This window comes from Saccoglossus kowalevskii, chromosome 19 (assembly GCF_978046115.1).
Source record: "Saccoglossus kowalevskii chromosome 19, keSacKowa6.1, whole genome shotgun sequence".
NCBI classification, from domain to species: domain Eukaryota; kingdom Metazoa; phylum Hemichordata; class Enteropneusta; family Harrimaniidae; genus Saccoglossus; species Saccoglossus kowalevskii.
Genome location: NC_140659.1, coordinates 32,216,795 through 32,239,644, shown reverse-complemented (window position 1 = coordinate 32,239,644; position 22,850 = coordinate 32,216,795). Strand labels below are relative to the sequence as shown.

The window sequence follows — 22,850 nt, the reverse complement described above, 5'->3', positions numbered from 1 at the left end:
ATAAATAAAAAGAAGAAGACAAAACAATCTCAGTATGATAAGCAGAATTACAGATCGCAAGTTAAAATTTACATTGTTGTTCATTGTATCACTTTTTGTATTTGACTTGTAGAATATTTGTTGGCGCCTTGTCGGTAAACAGGTAAGTTCCGTTAAGTAACGGAGAATAGTAGAACATGGGTCACATGATTTGTATGGCGTACCATATTTCTGGTTTCAGGTAACGTCAAAAAGACGGTCAGCAGTCAAGGATTGTACTTATGCCTTATCCCACTTGTGCTCCCATCCGGTTGTAATAAGTTTTTGGGGTAATTACACCTTTGTTTTTCGGTACTATCGGAAGACATATAGTCACAGTCATCGTAGTGCCGCCTATACGCATGCAGATGTCACATACGAAATGATCAAGTTCTTTTCAACAAGAGTGGGGGTGAAATGATCATAATCGCCACAAAAGACGCAATGTTCTATTACACATATTTGTTTTCAGCGTTTCTCCGCTTGTTCTAGGACAAGGGGATTTTTTTTCCTTATCTAAGAGTTATTTTTGTAAATTCAACTGAACTCGATGATATGCTTCACAGTTAGATAGAACAATTATCGCTGGTTTAAATACCATCCAACGTACAACGTGTATATAATTACACTATAATTGAATGCCTATCAACAGAAGAAACACGCCTATACTCGTCTTTGCCCCAACAGGCGGTCCGCCTACAACATATCGTAAGCTACGCCAGGCCCGCCTACAGCATATCGTAACCAACGTTACTAGGCCCCGCCTACAGCATATCGTAACCTACGTTACTAGTAGGCCCCGCCTTAGAAAATAATCATATTAATCATATAGCTGTTCAGCGGGCCGAAAGGGAATGACGTCATCCTGCATATGATCTAGCTTACTGTCGGTGGCATTTCTGTTGTGGTGTTTCTGCGGCCCAGTGGATGCATAAATCGTATTAATAGAACCCCGGTTCTTTTGTTTTGTGAACCTAATCCACAGGGGCCGTGAAAGCTGAACGAGTCGACAAGGATTATTGATACTACCCGTTCATATATAAGAGGCTAACATCTGTGACGTGCAGCACTTGCTACCAGCCTGGCTTTCTTGTTACATGACAGTGGGACGAAAACAGCAGCAGACGATCCCCAACAGCTGGACACTGAGAATACACTGCTCCAAGCTCAAGACGTCTACACTTCAAAAACAAATCGCATTCAACTTTTAACCAACCAAGATGACAGCGTCAATATTTATTTTCATCACTGCCGTTTTCTCACACAGCATTTTGCAGGTATTTGTTTTTATTATTATTTAAAAACTAGAAATGTGGCGAGGCTATAACTTTATTTTGGTCTGGGTCAGGAGCCAGCCTCGTATGGTGTGTTAAAAGTAGTGACACGTTTACAGCAAATGGATATATCGTCTGTCGTGTCTTACTTTCAGAGTTCATCAAAGGTCTGCTCCGTATTTGACATAGTATGCACTTTCTCAACTCTATTATAAAAGTACGTACTGCACCACACTTTTTATTAGTGCTATTTACATATATATATTTCTATCCATTATAACACATAGCGGTCCATCCTATCAGCTTCTGTATATTTATTTTATTATTAGGTTCATGGAGTGCGGATTGGAAGGAATTCACACATTGAGTTCGGTAAGTAGACTCGAAACGAATTTTGTAAACTTTTTTCTCCCTTTGTTGTATCCGTACAACTTAGAATAACGTAAATAGCCCTGCAAATGTAAGTTGGTATTTAGACGAAAAAGTCACGTGACCAATTGTCACTCAAGTGTGCGAGTCGGGTGAATATGGCGGGAAATGTCTGCTGCAAAGCAGGTTAAAATCAAATTCTTATTGTATTTCAATTTGATGGAAAGTCATCAAGTTGATCCGTCTCAAGCAGGGAACTAGTCTTACCCCTGTTACAGAGACTGTCTTTGTAAACCCAACATATATCGGTGTAATTTATAGCTTTTCTTGGTATTGTGACGGTTGTACGTGCCTACAAAGAAAAGTCTTCGACTATTGAAGTTTATCCTTTTAAAATACTATATATACATACCCAAGTTCCCCGGCAAGTTCCTTTATGAGTGACTAGAACCCCCCTATTTAAGGAATCTTTTGTGTGGCGTATGCCTGGAACCACCGACCAAATTGTTACATACAAGACAGGCATTGTGACCAACTAGACAGCGCTTCGTCGGCTTGATTTAAAAAGTGAATGCTTGAATGACCAGTATATGCCGGGGGACTTCAATACCTAGAGGCAACTATTCCTTCCCTTTGGTGTTTGTAAGCGTACGTTCTCTCTGCCATTTCCTGGGAAGGGAGGGGTGGACATATGTTACAATGAGCTGATCGTACCATTAAATTGATAGTGTCTCACTCATAATGTCAAGATCTCGAAAAGTCAAATCGCAAGTACGTTCGAGATAAGGTGTATAGTTGTATCTCAAGTGATTTGGGATAGCATTAAAGCTGAGAAGTTTCTAAAATTTCAAGTCCTTCCGTTTGTGGTGGGATTTGTAAGTGTGACTCCTTTGACGGTACCGCTCCTAATATGCGCTACTTAGAACTCGTCTCGTGGCTTGCTTGTTAAATCCTATATAGTATATTAGGAGCAGGAACTCAATATATTCCTCAGTGAGAGTTTTAGCACGACAATTCAACTTAACGCTACGGGGCTTTCCCACAGAGAGTTGATCGAATTACCCACCGGTATCGACTTACGCCACTCGACAAAGTGGCGTACTTGGGAGAACAGTATAACTGGAATATCATTTGACTAGTGAATTGCCCACTTTCCCCGTCACTCTAAGAACTAGCCAAATCCTCGACAGAGAAGAAATAACAGTGAAGAACCCTGTCTCGACATACTTACATGACTCTTACAAACCGTTTCTTTTCAAACAGATCATTTAGCAAAGAAATTGAGTGACTACGAGATCATCATACCATACCTCTCAACGTCCGATGGTCGATTCATTTCACACAGGCTAGCACCTCAAGAGGGGAGTGGCGACAACACATTAACTACTGACTCCAAGAAAGGTGTCCGTAACCGCCGTTATTCTACAGACAACACTCAAACCAATGAGATGCATTTCTCGTTGAAGGCTTTTGGGTCAGAGTTTACACTAAACGTTCATAAAAATGTACATCTTGTATCCCCTGGTGCCGTTGTCGAATGGATGACCTCTTCGGGGAGAAGAGAAGAGACAATCCAAGAGGGATGCTTTTATATCGGTGAAGTTAAAAACAAATCTCACTCAACAGTCGCTGTCAGCAATTGCAACGGACTGGTAAGTCAGTCTGTCTTCAATTTCAAATTGCGTTTGTTTCTTGTTGAATTCGAGAAGTTGTATATACGTTCAATTTCTAGGTTGTTGAATATACTCAGCTAGAAGTGTCCACGGTTCATTCCATTTCAAGACAGAACTAAAGTATCTGGGACATGTACGACTAAAGACTGGCTTGTCGGTAGGCAGGACTCATGTCATTTGACCCAGTTTGCTTGCACGAGGTGGTAGCGACATGTTGGTCCAACAGTTTTAGAAAGTCTAGACGGTGTTAAGATAGTTTCAATGTTTATATGCAGTCATTGGAGCGATCAACAGTCATAGTCCATCTGAAGGTGTCACCAAATCCCACATACTGTGTTACCAACCAAGTGTTGTTTTCCCATCCCTCTTCATCTATGGCGCTAGGGCTTGAGAAGGTGCTATACAAAGGCAATAAAGAACCAATAAAGTGGTCAATAGTCAACGCAGACACGGCGTGTGTTTTTTTATTCTGACCTCACTTGTCTTGTTAGTATCTTTGTATAATACTTGCACCTGATATAACCAATCTCGTTAAAACGACAGCACCACTAACTGCCGCCAGACAGTGCAAGGCTGCCAAGAGATCACAATATAAACACAGGCAGATTACAAACATATAAACAAGCACACACGAGATTCCAACCCGACCAAGGCAAATCGCCTTGCCATTACTGTAAGTAGGCGTACACCTCAGTACGTCAGATTCACGGACTCAATGAAATAAAATAACGTGATCATCTCTAATCTTTACTGTGAAGCCCTGGCGGAGTAGGCATATTTATACGCACCGTGTTATTGCGCATGTCAACATCATATACGCACAGTGTTATTGCGTATGTCAACTTCGTGGAAGGCATTATTAATACCCTTCACATGTAAATATGATCGAAATGTCAAGGTTTGGTGCTTTAGTTACAAATATCTCTGGAATCGTGTTCTGTGGTGTTCCTTTGAACGATGCCCCATGTACATAATGAATATATCATTACATTTCTCATATCCAATTACTTCATCTACTTTTGCATATATAATTAGCATTTCCGCAAGCGGAAATTATGCTTGAAGACCAGTTGCATTTTCCAGGTACTAGTAAGCTCGAGTACTATTTTATAAACAATTTCTTGACGTCATATGGCTTTTGTTTTTAATTCACACGTCGCACCTAATTAAAATAATACTTTCCTAATTTTAAATTGGAAATGTAATTGCCATTCCGGAAATTATTGAGTTTGGGTGCAAGTTGCTATCGAACGTGAAATGGTATTGGAATTATATTGTTTTTGAGTTTGATTGGACGGTTGCTTTGCCGTCACGTGTTGATAAAAGAGCTTTAAACCCATGTTAAATGTGTCGACATTCGGTGTCCTCCCTAGTATTAGGATATGGAAGTTGTTGTAAGATAAAACAGGAGCTGGTCATTACGTTATACAGAGCTGACTTGTTGACAATAATCTGCAGACTGTTAATGGATATTATTAAATTCTCTCGTGTCGGAGAATGTGTTATTGTCATCACGTGACTTATTCATTGGAAGTAGTACATTTGTTGAGATCCCATGAGATTATTAGATCTTCTGCAAGAGTCTGTTGAAGTAGCCATAAACACGTATTCCATCGCACACGTGTCCATGCATCTGAATACTGGGTTCAACAACGTTTATTGACCGATACCGCGAGATTAAATGTCAAATGTTTTGAACTTCATTACGTGAAACACGACATTTTGATAATCGTATATACATTATGCGTGTGTGTCATCAGTCACCTCGTGAATCTGCACGTGATCATAGTAGGCCGTTTGTGTATTTGACACATTTTCAATTCATCGGCCATAATGTCCGCAGCTAGGGTTCTCGTACATATAATGCCGTAATGGGAAAATGAGCCGCACACGTGACACAGATGCTTTGAAATTGAATGTACACGTACAACAACAACTACATAAATTATATGTTGTTCTCAGTCTAATACATTCTAGTCTAATACATATATTGTAAGACTACGTTTTACGATTCTAGTCTAACACATATATTGTAAGACTACGTTTTACGATTCTAGTCTAATACATATATTGTAAGACTACGTTTTACGATTCTAGTCTAATACATATATTGTAAGACTACGTTTTACGATTCTAGTCTAATACATATATTGTAAGACTACGTTTTACGATTCTAGTCTAATACATATATTGTAAGACCACGTTTTACGATTCTAGTCTAATACATATATTGCAAGACTACGTTTTACCATTCTAGTCTAATACATATATTGCAAGACCACGTTTTACTATTCTAGTCTAATACATATATTGTAAGACTATGTTTTATCATTCTAGTCTAATACATATATTGTAAGACTACGTTTTACCATTCTAGTCTAATACATATATTGTAAGACTACGTTATACCATTCTAGTCTAATACATATATTGTAAGACTACGTTTTACCATTCTAGTCTAATACATATATTGTAAGACCACGTTTTACGATTCTAGTCTAATACATATGTTGTATGACTACGTTTTACGATTCTGGTCTAATACATATATTGTAAGACTACGTTTTACCATTCTAGTCTAATACATATATTGTAAGACTACGTTTTACCATTCTAGTCTAATACATATATTGTAAGACCGCGTTTTACGATTCTAGTCTAATACATATATTGTAAGACTATGTTTCACCATTCTAGTCTAATACATATATTGTAAGACTACGTTTTACCATTCTAGTCTAATACATATATTGTAAGACCACGTTTTACCATTCTAGTCTAATACATATATTGTATGACTACGTTTTACATTCTAGTCTAATACATTTATTGTAAGACTACGTTTTACCATTCTAGTCTAATACATATATTGTAAGACCACGTTTTACCATTCTAGTCTAATACATATATTGTAAGACTACGTTTTACCATTCTAGTCTAATACATATATTGTAAGACTACGTTTTACGACTCTAGTCTAATACATATATTGTAAGACCACGTTTTACGATTCTAGTCTAATACATATATTTTAAGACTACGTTTTACGATTCTGGTCTAATACATATATTGTATGACTACGTTTTACGATTCTAGTCTAATACGTATATTGCAAGACTACGTTTTACGATTCTAGTCTAATACATATATTGTAAGACTACGTTTTACCATTCTAGTCTAATACATATATTGTAAGACCACGTTTTACGATTCTAGTCTAATACATATGTTGTATGACTACGTTTTACGATTCTGGTCTAATACATATATTGTAAGACTACGTTTTACCATTCTAGTCTAATACATATATTGTTTGTAAGACTACGTTTTACGATTCTAGTCTAATACATATATTGTATGACTACGTTTTACGATTCTAGTCTAATACATATGTTGTAAGACTACGTTTTACGATTCTAGTCTAATACATATATTGCAAGACTACGTTTTACGATTCTAGTCTAATACATACATTGTAAGACTACGTTTTACGATTCTATTCGAATACATATATTGTAAGACTATGTTTTACGATTCTATTCGAATACATGTATTGTAAGACTACGTTTTACGATTCTAGTCTAATATATATTGTATGACTACGTTTTACGATTCTAGTCTAATACATATATTGTTTGTAAGACTACTTTTTACGATTCTAGTCTAATACATATATTGTAAGACCACGTTTTACGATTCTAGTCTAATACATATTTTGTATGACTACGTTTTACGATTCTGGTCTAATACATATATTGTAAGACTACGTTTTACCATTCTAGTCTAATACATATATTGTAAGACTACGTTTTACCATTCTAGTCTAATACATATATTATAAGATTGCGTTTTACCATTCTATTCTAATACATATATTGTATGACTACGTTTTACGATTCTAGTCTAATACATATATTGTAAGACTAATTTTTACGATTCTAGTCTAATGCATATATTGTATGACTAATTTTTACGATTCTAGTCTAATACATATATTGTATGACTACGTTTTACGATTCTAGTCTAATACATATATTGTAAGACTAATTTTTACGATTCTAGTCTAATACATATATTGTATGACTACGTTTTACGATTCTATTCTAATACATATATTGTAAGACCAGGTTTTACGATTCTAGTCTAATACATAAATTGTAAGACTACGTTTTACGATTCTAGTCTAATAAATATATTGTATGACAACGTTTTACGATTCTAGTCTAATACATATATTGTATGACTACGTTTTACGATTCTATTCTCATACATATATTGTAAGACCACGTTTTACGATTCTAGTCTAATACATAAATTGTAAGACCACGTTTTACGATTCTAGTCTAATACATATATTGTAAGACTACGTTTTACGATTCTAGTCTAATACATATATTGTAAGACTACGTTTTACGATTCTAGTCTAATACATATATTGTAAGACCACGTTTTACGATTCTAGTCTAATACATATGTTGTATGACTACGTTTTACGATTCTGGTCTAATACATATATTGTAAGACTACGTTTTACCATTCTAGTCTAATACATATATTGTAAGACCACGTTTTACCATTCTAGTCTAATACATATATTGTAAGACTACGTTTTACCATTCTAGTCTAATACATATATTGTAAGACTACGTTTTACCATTCTAGTCTAATACGTATATTGTAAGACTACGTTTTACCATTCTAGTCTAATACATATATTGTAAGACCACGTTTTACGATTCTAGTTTAATACATATATTGTAAGACTATGTTTTACCATTCTAGTCTAATACATATATTGTAAGACTACCTTTTACGATTCTAGTTTAATACATATATTGTAAGACTATGTTTTACCATTCTAGTCTAATACATATATTGTAAGACTACCTTTTACGATTCTAGTCTAATACATATATTGTAAGACTACGTTTTACGACTCTAGTCTAATACATATATTGTAAGACCACGTTTTACGATTCTAGTCTAATACATATATTTTAAGACTACGTTTTACGATTCTGGTCTAATACATATATTGTATGACTACGTTTTACGATTCTAGTCTAATACGTATATTGCAAGACTACGTTTTACGATTCTAGTCTAATACATATATTGTAAGACTACGTTTTACGATTCTATTCGAATACATGTATGTCGCACCTAATCTATGCGGTTTTAAACTATGAATTTCAGTCAATTTCATATTTCTACAAATAAGAATTGTAACAATATGGTCATATATGTGATGTCTTCAAGTAACATTGATTTATTTCATTTGTGTGGGTCATATTCATATATGACATATTCTTTCGAAATTCATTCATGTTTTGTGTGTTGTATCTTTCTTTGATGTATTTTCATTACTGTACATTTATTATTTAATTCAGTGAATATACAAATATAAATTCGTCAAAGGATAATTACTTAATTTATTTCTAAGATTTCACTTCAGTGAACTCACTGCAACCCAGGCTATATTTCAAGTTGTGAAAGCAATTGTGACGACATATCTTAATAGAAAGACAGAATGACTTTACTTCTCCATGGCAATCAAGTGAATAAATGATATACTGGAGAATTTGAAATACGTTATCTCAATTATTAGAGCACAACCTATGTTATAAAATACTTCCGACACATGTGGTGCTCTTCATGCTTACTTCGCATACCACACTTTGTCAAGTCATTCACATATTAACCCAAAGTTAATTCTCCTTTCAACCTACACCTTGACCTCAGAGTTTCAATTCGCATTGTAGTTATTTCTAGGAGACATGCTTCCCATGAAAATTAAGCTTGTACTTGGCACACGTTACATACTAATTATTGCCAATTCACAGAAATAATCACAATAAATAAAATTATAAAAAAATAATAAACCTAAAATAAGAAAGATGAATATAACATATCTTGGATGGAATTGTGGGTAATCGTGAATCACTTTAAACTACACGATTGTCTGGTGCTTAAGGAAGTATGTCCAATGCAGTAGGAAGTAGTATTATCGCTATATGGGTCTGAGTCATGTGATTTCTGTACGTAAGCAATGTTATCTCAGTGTCCATTCTTCCTGTACATGTAGAGGGTACGTGTCTTTATATGGTGTGTTATTACGTATGCGTCTGGCAATTTATATGTAGGTCTGCTATAACAATATTAATGCAGTTTAAGAAGATAATACAAAGCCATTAGGCGATTGATGGAATCTGAAAAACTTCCCTTGACATTAAACTTGATATTTAAAAAAAAAATGTAATATCCATATATAATAAACATTAAGACACTAACAATGCGGAGACAGAATTAATTGATTTATTTACAGTAATGTGACTACAGGTTTAGATAGATGTCCTTACCACCCTGGAAAGTTAATGGTGGCACTTGTATATTTATTGGGGACGTTTACGAAAGGTCAAATGTGTTTTACTTTTACATGTTCATATAAATCCAAATGAATTCTCTGCAACATATCTTTAAAATGTGATGGCTTGGAATTGCATGAACAGGCACCACGTGACCAGATTATGAACTTCAATGTACTTGTTCAACACTTGAAATGGCGTTCTGATTTGTACTATGAGGTTGCACTATACTTAGATCATTGCTAATGGTGGGTGATCGTTTAACACTGCAATTCGTGAAGCAATAACGAAGTCTATTAAGTCTGTTATCCGAGCAAAGCAAACATTCCATAGCTAAACAGCGCAAATACGCGTGCCAGAAATCAGAAAAGGTGAGAAGAAATATTCTCTCCGTGCGGCTGTTATTTTTGTCGCAGCACTGAAGCACGGAGAATGTTTAGATGGAGAGCCAAAGCGTTGGCAAATGTACAAAGACCGCACGCTGAGCATGGCATACCGAACGTAAAACGAATCTCCGCTTGGGTACTTAGTGAAAAGTAAGTGGAACATTCACTGGTCACCAATTGTCACTCCGCGTAATACGAGATTTCAATCTATAATAACCATATGCGCAACTAACTGCGCATGACCAAATAAGGAATAATAGAAACCTTGTTTGGGCATGAATTGCAATACTTACACTGTTATAAAAATACGTTGCAATTTTTACGAACACCATTTACCATCATTGCATATTGTGTCAGCAATTAAAATATTAAAAATATGTAATAGAATGCAATATAAATTCTATTAGACTTTCATTGTAAATGTTATACTGTTCAGTAGTATTTTAATAAGTGTTTGTAATTAGCCACTAAATCATAAGAATAGTAAATAAATATCATTTACTATTCAGAGAAGTCGCACATGAGATACACCACATCATGCGGAAATACAAACATTAAAATTAATGTTTCCGTGTTGTGGTTTAATTCAAATTTGCGTATTGCCGTGTAATAGTATGAGATATGATGATTTTCGAAGGAAACATTTGATTATAAGTGCTAATGCCCTCTGAACCCATTTATATCAGTGTTTGCTGTTAGCGATTGCCACAAATCGTAGTTTGCGAAAACGGTGCGAATCACGTGGTATACAGCTGTTGCATTAATATTAAAGAAAATAAATCACTTCGTGTAAAAGTGATCCAGGCGCAAGGATGGACAAATATCACAACAGCATCTGTTAAACAGATACAATTACAGATTTTTCTGTGTGGGAGGTAAAGCCGCTAAAACATACTGTCTACGGCAGGTCACTTACTAGTCGATGACTCATCCTCTCGTCACGGTCCATACTGACTTTGCGACATCACTGTAAAACACCCACGTATCCGCTAAGGCAAGCAGGGTACGATGTATTGCAAAGTGTGTACGGCAAATGTACTTAACCACGCACTACGATATATCGTTTACCTGTGATGGTATATCAAAGTCTGCAGTGCATCATATCGTATAATGCAGTGTGACGTATCGCATACCGTTGTCGAATATACTAGTAGTAATCCGCAGTGTTATGTCTAATACCGTAGTATGATATATCGTGACCCGCAGTACCATATATCGTATATCGTAGTATGATATATCGTGATCCGCAGTACCATATCTCGTATATCGTATTATGATATATCTTAGCCGGCGGTGCGACATAAGTCGTTCACAAGAGTGTAATATATCGTAACTCGCAGTACCATATATCGTATATCGTAGTATGATATATCGTACCCGCATAACCATATATCGTAGTATGATATATTGTATCCGCAGTACCATATATCGTATATCGTAGTATGATATATTGTATCCGCAGTACCATATATCGTATATCCTGGTATGATATATTGTATCCGGAGTACCATATCTCGTATATCGTAGTATGATATATCGTAACCCGCAGTACCATATATCGTATATCTCAGTATGATATATCGTACCCGCAGTACCATATATCGTATATCGTAGTATGATATATTGTATCCGCAGTACCATATATCGTATATCGTAGTATGATATATCGTAACCCGCAGTATCATATATCGTATATCTTAGTATGATATATCGTATCTGCAGTACCATATATCGTATATCGTAGTAGGATATATTGTATCCGCAGTACCATATATCGTATATCGTAGTATGATATATTGTATTCGCAGTACCATATCTCGTATATCGTAGTATGATATATCTTAACCGGCGGTGCGACATATCGTTCACAACAGTATAATATATCGTAACCCGCAGTGCAACATATTACTATTGTAACCTGCAATGTGTTGCATATATTATACAATGCATACAATATATTTATTTTTTTAAACAAAATTATGGTTATATTGTTGCACTTTCCATTAATTTTACTGGGAAGATTGTTTGAAGATTTTTTTATAGATCTTTACTGTTTTCGGCAGCAAACTGTCTAACTGTAGGAACCGTAAAGATAGGGAAGTATATCCGATTTTTACTCATTTATTTGTACTAATTTTTAAGTTTTATTTATTATTTTCAATATCACAGTGGAAAAAAATATGCATTTATCTCGTCTACTAAAAGTTTTGGTGGATTTATATCAGTTTTAAAACTCAGTTCTTCTCTATACCCAAAATGCACATATCGTATATCGGAGTTCGATGTATCGTGATAAAATAGCAGATAAATTGCCAAATTATAGTTAAATAGTTAAGTCTAAATCATCTAGATATAAATGAAAGTGTCGGGATGCTATTTATTTTAAAATTGTTGTATTATTATATTAATTAAGTGGGATTTTAGTGAAACCCCGTTTTTTGTTTTTTCGTGTTTTTTTTCTTTTGTAACCCATCTACATAGATTACTCAATTTGGTAAGTTCTTGTGTGGTTGATTTCATTTATAGAACAGTTACGTACTAACCACTATTTTCAACACTAATTATCTATGCAGACTTTAATTGTGAAACCTACACTATATTGGTAACAAATAACAATAAACAAAACTCGTTAATACCAGTATTATATATTGTAAAACAAAACTAATTTATACCAGCTCTATAATGGTAAACACAACCAGTAAATACCGTACTGTATTGGTAAATCAGAACTAGTTCTTAACCGAACTGTATTGATAAACAAAACTATTTAATACCAGTACTATATGGATAAACCAAAATAATCGTTTCCGGGAACGCGCTAGAGTTGCATAACGATGTGAAATCACTGTGGTTAGTTGATAAAGGCGTAACCACATTGTTTTCATACTACTCAGTCACTACTAGATCAGTTCTTGTCCATGTCCTGCACGTAGCCGATGACCCCTCACAGAAACACGTTATGCTTATTAAAACTGTTGATTAGCGAGTTGCGTGTGGTGCTTATGCTGTGGTTTTTTGCATTTCAGCTATTCAAAAACAAACAAACAACTGGAACCGCGGCAGTGTCTAGCTATAATTCATAGATGGTATTTTTCTGCATAATTTATGTGTCAGTCATACTTCACAAACAGTGATGCTTTCACGCAGTATAGAGACGATACGCCGAATGTGTGGGTAGGCAACACGCAACATATTCATTTATTTCAGAAGCTTAAAATATACCAAACTTCGTAAAGTCGTCCGGGTTCTATCTCACTACAAAATAGAACGTGAGCTTCAGCGTTACATCGATGCAACTGTATCAAAAAGAAGTGTATTCATGGAAGCAACATTTGCAGGATATTTGTTTCTTTTTTCCACAGCAATGCTAGAACTTACCAAAATATTTTTTTTAAATGTTTCTACTTGAAATATTCACTGTCTTTGCGCCACCAAATTGCGACAGACAGACAGACAGACAGACATTTGCGGTGTATTAACATTGTGCGTTATATAAAGTAGTAGGTTAGCTCACCGTACGTCAATTTCCGATTTACACCGATGCCGCCACGCGCGCATTCCGCTATTACCCAAAGGGCATAGCGATCACGAAATATTCTTAGCAAATGAGGGGAAAAGTTCTCTGTATGTTGGCAATGTTTCTAAGTTTGCTTCCTAATTTTTTGAGAAAAAATAAAAAGCTCCAAAGAAGTCTAGAAAAGTTTGTAAATACAATTTAAAATCCATCTAACTAAAGTTATTGTGATGCTAGTCTTTGCACAGTATTTTGTCTTTAATGTTCTTTGACAGCAGACGATGCATCATCAATGAATTATTTCGAGTTATATATTCTATTCTATTCTATTCTATTCTATTCTATTCTATTCTATTCATTATTGTCTTGTCAGACTGCTTTATTGAGCCGTCTTAGGATTTCAGGTTTCCAGTCTCTATCAATGGCGTTCTTTATTCAAACTGGTTCGCCCCGAGCGTTACTAAAACAGGCAATGTTGTGTGTATCGCAAGAACTATCGCACTTAAAGCCACCGACAGTAAGGTACTAATTTGACGCAGTGAGTCGTGTCCAATCTACCCGCTAACAGTGACTGATATGGTTTTAGCTTTGAGACTATCCCAAATAGCTTGGTTATACATAAATGACGGACTGACATCACAACGTACTCTGTACGTAATCAATACGTACGTTTCGTGTGTTCTAAAGAAGACTCCGGTACCGCTGGGAACTATTTTAAAATCAGTTTATATTTTACGCAAGAAAATCAACATGATGATGAAAATAAACGATAAAAAGTATATTATTTTAAATAAAAATTGTATAGACTGGCACACAAACGACGGAGTTGACGCATGATATAGAACATTGGCCAAATTAAAACTACTCTGCTGGGATTCCCGGCTGTTAAATGTTTGGTTCTTTGTGGTGGTTCTCACAATCACTGTATTGTACTCAAAATATAAACACGGCTACCTGTTCTAAATATTGAGACTAGCGCCTAGAGGCACGAGACCAAGTAGCACGTCGACATACAAATGACTTAGTTCATGTTATCGTAACCTGAATGACTAGTGTCTATCGTTGCGGAACACAAATACACTTTCACAAGTGATTTTTCAGATAAGGCGGTCTTCTGGTTTCCCATGATGCTTTGCAAAATAGGTCTTCCTTCCAACTGCCGGCTGTTCAAAGAAGAAACATTATACCCGACCGATTTGCTTGTGGTCAAACATAATCTGAAAACTTGATATTTCTTCTTTGGTAATTAAAACGCCACAGTCTTTGTACAGTTCGCGTTGAATTGTGTGTAAACATATATATGACATAGCAATGACAGATGTAGAATCTGGCGAGAGTCTGTGATTGCACTGATTGCAAAATACGTCGTCAAAATAATATGCCAAACAATGCACTGGAAAGATTTGACAGACGTTCCGACCAGCAGTGTTCCATCCACACTTGGGTATTGAACACTAACATATCCCATGATGCATCTCTCTTATCACATGCTAACTTTAGATGAATCATTAGCGAAAGAAAACAAACCACGTTCTTCAATTCAGCTGCAAATAGTGACAGACAAGTATACACGTGTTATAACGAATATATGACTCCTCTGGCCTTGTAATTACTTGCTTAGCCGTGCACTACTGTAATTGATTCTACTCAAAATAATTTCTAAAGGAATTCTATAATGCGTAAACTATTCATACTTCAAATATGAAAGATACTATTATACGGCTGCCTTGCTGTGTGAATACTGCAATTTGTCGGTATTTATATACGCGAAACACTACCCACATAGACAATTATTTTTAAAAAAAGTATTATTTCCGAACAGCCAATTCTGCCCAACCATGTAGTCTGCTACCCGAACAGCCAATTCTGCCCAACCATGTAGTCTGCTACCCGAACAGCCAATTCTGCCCAACCATGTAGTCTGCTACCCGAACAGCCAATTCTGCCCAACCATGTAGTCTGCTACCCGAACAGCCAATTCTGCCCAACCATGTAGTCTGCTACCCGAACAGCCCATTCTGCCCAACCATGTAGTCTGCTACCCGAACAGGCAATTCTGCCCAACCATGTAGTCTGATACCCGAACAGGCAATTCTGCCCAACCATGTAGTCTGATACCCGAACAGGCAATTCTGCCCAACCATGTAGTCTGATACCCGAACAGGCAATTCTGCCCAACCATGTAGTCTGCTACCCGAACAGCCAATTCTGCCCAACCATGTAGTCTGCTACCCGAACAGCCCATTCTGCCCAACCATGTAGTCTGCTACCCGAACAGGCAATTCTGCCCAACCATGTAGTCTGATACCCGAACAGGCAATTCTGCCCAACCATGTAGTCTGATACCCGAACAGGCAATTCTGCCCAACCATGTAGTCTGATACCCGAACAGGCAATTCTGCCCAACCATGTAGTCGGCTACCCGAACAGCCAATTCTGCCCAGCCTAGTAGTCGGCTACCCGAACAGCCAATTCTGCCCAACCATGTAGTCTGCTACCCGAACAACCAATTCTACCCAGCCTAGTAGTCGGCTATCTGAACTTCCCATTCTGCCCAGCCTAGTAGTCGGCTATCTGAACAACCAATTCTGCCCAGCCTAGTAGTCGGCTACCCGAACAGCCAATTCTGCCCAACCATGTAGTCTGCTACCCGAACAACCAATTCTGCCCAGCCTAGTAGTCGGCTACCCGAACAGCCAATTCTGCCCAACCATGTAGTCTGCTACCCGACCAACCAATTCTGCCCAACCATGTAGTCGGCTACCCGAACATCCCATCCTACCCAGCCTAGTAGTCGGCTACCCGAACATCTCATTCTGTCAAGCCTAGTAGTCGAACACAGCATTCGACGAGTCCTCGGTGCCGTATACGAGAGTGAACCGGTTCACTTCTCGATTTATTCCAGCTAGGCTAGTATAACACCAATATTCATATATAGTATCATCCATATCATCCAGGGTAAATTTTACCAATGAGCAATATGGCGACGAAATGTTTTTTTGTTTTGTTTTTGTTATATGCGTAGTACCATGAGATACTATTCTCTCCATCTTAAGTGTGTCGTTCTGGCGATATGCAGTGTGAATCTAGTGTGTTACCGTCCTAGCCATATGTAGTGTGAATCCAGTGTGTTACCGTCCTAGCCATATGCAATGTGAATCCAGATTCCGACTACTGGCCATATGTAGTGTGAATATAGTGTGTTACCGTCCTAGCCATATGTAGTGTGAATTCAGTGTGTTACCGTCCTAGCCATATGCAATGTGAATCCAGATTCCGACTACTGGCCATATGTAGTGTGAATATAGTGTGTTACCGTCCTAGCCATATGTAGTGTGAATTCAGTGTGTTACCGTCCTAGCCATATGTAGTGTGAATTCAGTGTGTTACCGTCCTAGCCATATATAGTGTGAATCTAGTGTGTTACCATCCTGGCCATATGCAATGTGAATCCAGTGTGTTACCGTTCTGGCCATATGCAATGGGAATCCAGACTGTTACCGTTCTGGCCATATGCAATGTGAATCCAGTGTGTTACCGTCCTAGCCATATGTAGTGTGAATATAGTGTGTTACCGTCCTAGCCATATGTAGTGTGAATTCAGTGTGTTACCGTCCTAGCCATATGTAGTGTGAATTCAGTGTGTTACCGTCCTAGCCATATATAGTGTGAATCTAGTGTGTTACCATCCTGGCCATATGCAATGTGAATCCAGTGTGTTACCGTTCTGGCCATATGCAATGGGAATCCAGACTGTTACCGTTCTGGCCATATGCAATGTGAATATAGTGTGTTACCGTCCTAGCCATATGTAGTGTGAATTCAGTGTGTTACCGTCCTAGCCATATGCAATGTGAATCCAGATTCCGACTACTGGCCATATGTAGTGTGAATATAGTGTGTTACCGTCCTAGCCATATGTAGTGTGAATATAGTGTGTTACCGTCCTAGCCATATGTAGTGTGAATTCAGTGTGTTACCGTCCTAGCCATATGTAGTGTGAATTCAGTGTGTTACCGTCCTAGCCATATATAGTGTGAATCCAGTGTGTTACCGTCCTAGCCATATGTAGTGTGAATTCAGTGTGTTACCGTCCTAGCCATATATAGTGTGAATATAGTGTGTTACCATCCTGGCCGTATGCAATGTGAATCCAGTGTGTTACCGTCCTAGCCATATGTAGTGTGAATCCAGTGTGTTACCGTCCTAGCCATATATAGTGTGAATCCAGTGTGTTACCGTCCTAGCCATATGTAGTGTGAATTCAGTGTGTTACCGTCCTAGCCATATATAGTGTGAATATAGTGTGTTACCATCCTGGCCGTATGCAATGTGAATCCAGTGTGTTACCGTCCTAGCCATATGTAGTGTGAATATAGTGTGTTACCGTCCTATCAATATGCAATGTGAATCCAGTGTGTTACCGTTCTTGCCATATGCAGTGTGAATCCAGTGTGTTACCGTTCTTGCCATATGCAGTGTGAATCCAGTGTGTTACCGTTCTGGCCATATGCAATGGGAATCCAGTCTGTTACCGTTCTGGCCTTATGCAATGGGAATCCAGTCTGATACCGTTCTGGTCATATGCAATGTGAATCCAGTCTGTTACCGTTCTGGCCATATGCAGTGTGGTACCGTCTGTGTTGTTGAATACATCGCTGGAAAATCTGTTAAATATGCTGGATGCACATGTGCTATATATATTACAGATGTGAACAGTGTTGTTATTTGAAATTTTTTGTTGTAATTTTCGATTTGATATCATATTTTATATTACCTAATCAAACAGTTAGGTTTTGAAAGCCAGTGGTTATTCATGCACTTCACAATATACACACATCTACTTACTGTTATGTCTACACAGTATAACAAGAGAGAGGTAATTACAGGTTTAATGGGTGGGACAAACAACAATACTTACAGTGTTTTACACTATCTATACGTTTATAGAACTATAGACTCTACTACTATGACCTATTCCCCTGGGCAAGTTCGCTTTTGTTTGCTTTTTCATCACCTTTCCGTTGAATAATTGCATATGTACGACAATGTTCATCTGTTGTTTTGCCTCCTAGCTTGATTGCTTATTTAAATAGTTTACCGGCACTAATAGCCTCAACCGTTTCGATTATTAATGACTATGCTTTTATTGCTAAGGGATAGTGTTGCGGTAACGTTCACATGGTTGTCTTACATCGTGTTGTTGTCTCGCTGTGTTGTGTTGTACACAGATGTACAGATATGTTATGTAGATTACATCAATAATTTATTCATGTCGTATAACCCATGATAACTGTGTTGTTCGTAAGATACATGTAAGTATGGTTTATATGGTATATCTGAACATCATACAATATATTGCGATGACGTGGCGGTATATCTGAACATCATACAATATATTGCGATGACGTGGCGGTATATCTGAACATCATACAATATATTGCGATGACGTGGCGGTATTTTAAGACAGCACATATATACGTTACATTATTCAACACTGCACATATGTACGTCACATTACTCAAACCAGCACATATATACGTCACATTACTCAAACCAGCACATATATATGTCATATTATTCAAGACAGCACATATATACGTCACATTATTCTAAATAGCACATATATACGTCACATTATCCAAGACTGCACATATATACGTCACATTACTCAAACCAGCACATATATACGTCACATTACTCAAACCAGCACATATATACGTCACATTACTCAAACCAGCACATATATACGTCACATTACCCAAACCAGCACATATATACGTCACATTATCCAAGACAGCACATATATACGTCACATTATTCTAACCAGCACATATATACGTCACATTATTCTAACTAGCACATATATACGTCACATTATCCAAGACTGCACATATATACGTCACATTACTCAAACCAGCACATATATACGTCACATTATTCTAACTAGCACATATATACGTCACATTATTCGAGACAGCACATATATACGGCACATTATTCGAGACAGCACATATATACGTCACATTATCCAAGACAGCACATATATACGTCACATTACTCAAACCAGCACATATATACGTCACATTACTCAAACCAGCACATATATACGTCACATTACCCAAACCAGCACATATATACGTCACATTATCCAAGACAGCACATATATACGTCACATTATTCTAACCAGCACATATATACGTCACATTATTCAAGACAGCACATATATACGTCACATTATCCAATACTGCACATATATACGTCACATTACTCAAACCAGCACATATACACGTCACATTATTCAAGACAGCACATATATACGTCACATTACTCAAACCAGCATATATATACGTCACATTATTCAAGACAGCACATATATACGTCACATTATTCAAGACAGCACATATATACGTCACATGTTTCTAACCAGCACATATATACGTCACATTATTCAAGACAGCACATATATACGTAACATTGTCCAAGACTGCACATATATACGTCACATGTTTCTAACCAGCACATATATACGTCACATTATTCAAGACAGCACATATATACGTCACATTGTCCAAGACTGCAAATATATACGTCACATTATTCTAACCAGCACATATATACGTCACATTATTCAAGACAGCACATATATACGTCACATTATTCTAACCAGCACATATATACGTCACATTATTCAAGACTGCACATATATACGTCACATTATTCTAACCAGCACACATATACGTCACATTATTCAAGACAGCACATATATACGTCACATTATTCAAGACAGCACATATATACGTCACATTATCCAAGACAGCACATATATACGTCACATTATTCAAGACTGTACATATATACGTCATATTATTCTAACCAGCACACATATACGTCACATTATTCAAGACAGCACATATATACGTCACATTATCCAAGACAGCACATATATACGTCACATTATTCAAGACTGTACATATATACGTCACATTATTCTAACCAGCACATATATACGTCACATTATTCAAGACAGCACATATATACGTCACATTATCTAAGACAGCACATATACGTCACATTATTCAAGACAGCACATATATACGTCACATCATTCTAACCAGCACATATATACGTCACATTATTCAAACCAACACATATATACGTCACATTATTCAAGACTGCACATATATACGTCACATTATTCAAGACAGCACATATATACGTCACACTATTCAAAACTGCACATATATACGTCACATTATTCTAACCAGCACATATATACGTCACATTATTCAAGACAGCACATATATACGTCACATTATCCAAGACAGCACATATACGTCACATTATTCAAGACAGCACATATATACGTCACATTATTCTAACCAACACATATATACGTCACATTACTATAACCAGCACATATATACGTCACATTACTCAAACCAGCACATATATACGTCACATTATTCTAACCAGCACATATATACGTCACATTATTCTAACCAGCACATATATACGTCACATTATTCTAACCAGCACATATATACGTCACATTACTCAAACCAGCACATATATACGTCACATTATTCAAGACAGCACTTATATACGTCACATTACTCTAACCAGCACATATATACGTCACATTACTCAAACCAGCACATATATACGTCACATTACTCTAACCAGCACATATATACGTCACATTATCCAAGACAGCACATATATACGTCACATTATTCGAGACAGCACATATATACGGCACATTATTCGAGACAGCACATATATACGTCACATTATCCAAGACAGCACATATATACGTCACATTATTCTAACCAGCACATATATACGTCACATTATTCAAGGCTGCACATATATACGTCACATTATTCTAACCAGCACACATATACGTCACATTATTCAAGACAGCACATATATACGTCACATTATTCAAGACTGTACATATATACGTCATATTGTTCTAACCAGCACACATATACGTCACATTATTCAAGACAGCACATATATACGTCACATTATTCAAGACTGTACATATATACGTCACATTATTCTAACCAGCACATATATACGGCACATTATTCGAGACAGCACATATATACGTCACATTATTCGAGACAGCACATATATACGGCACATTATTCTAACCAGCACATATATACGTCACATTATTCAAGACAGCACATATATACGGCACATTATCTAAGACAGCACATATATACGTCACATTATTCTAACCAGCACATATATACGTCACATTATCTAAGACAGCACATATATACGTCACATTATTCTAACCAGCACATATATACGGCACATTATTCGAGACAGCACATATATACGTCACATTATTCGAGACAGCACATATATACGGCACATTATTCTAACCAGCACATATATACGTCACATTATTCAAGACAGCACATATATACGGCACATTATCTAAGACAGCACATATATACGTCACATTATTCTAACCAGCACATATATACGTCACATTATTCTAACCAGCACATATATACGTCACATTATCCAAGACACCACATATATACGTCACATTATCTAAGACAGCACATATATACGTCACATTATTCAAGACAGCACATATATACGTCACATTATCCAAGACAGCACATATATACGGCACATTATCTAAGACAGCACATATATACGTCACATTATCTAAGACAGCACATATATACGTCACATTATTCAAGACAGCACACATATACGTCACATTATCCAAGACAGCACATATATACGGCACATTATCTAAGACAGCACATATATACGTCACATTATCTAAGACAGCACATGTATACGTCACATTATCTAAGACAGCACATATATACGTCACATTATTCAAGACAGCACATATATACGTCACATTATCCAAGACAGCACATATATACGGCACATTATCTAAGACAGCACATATATACGTCACATTATCTAAGACAGCACATATATACGTCACATTATCCAAGACAGCACATATATACGTCACATTATCTAAGACAGCACATATATACGTCACATTATCTAAGACAGCACATATATACGGCACATTATTCAAGACAGCACATATACACGTCACATTATCTAAGACAGCACATATATACGTCACATTATCTAAGACAGCACATATATACGTCACATTATCTAAGACAGCACATATATACGTCACATTATCTAAGACAGCACATATATACGTCACATTATCTAAGACAGCACAT

At 36.6% G+C, this 22,850-nt stretch overlaps 1 protein-coding gene across 3 annotated transcripts in view; it reads left to right on the top strand.

Moving 5' to 3' along the window:
* LOC102802887 (A disintegrin and metalloproteinase with thrombospondin motifs 3-like) overlaps positions 1 to 22,850 on the top strand; it is a 61,128-nt gene that overhangs the window by 8,245 nt on the left and 30,033 nt on the right. For 2 of the 3 annotated variants that reach the window (XM_085494031.1, XM_085494033.1), the window contains exons 2-4: positions 1,004 to 1,295; positions 1,622 to 1,664; positions 2,925 to 3,313. In XM_085494031.1, the coding sequence (XP_085350157.1) occupies positions 1,239 to 1,295; positions 1,622 to 1,664; positions 2,925 to 3,313 (489 nt within the window). In that variant the 5' untranslated portion in view covers positions 1,004 to 1,238. Of the gene's footprint in view, positions 1 to 912; positions 1,296 to 1,621; positions 1,665 to 2,924; positions 3,314 to 22,850 lie in introns of those variants that run through there. The other variant, XM_085494032.1, reaches the window with a different exon arrangement.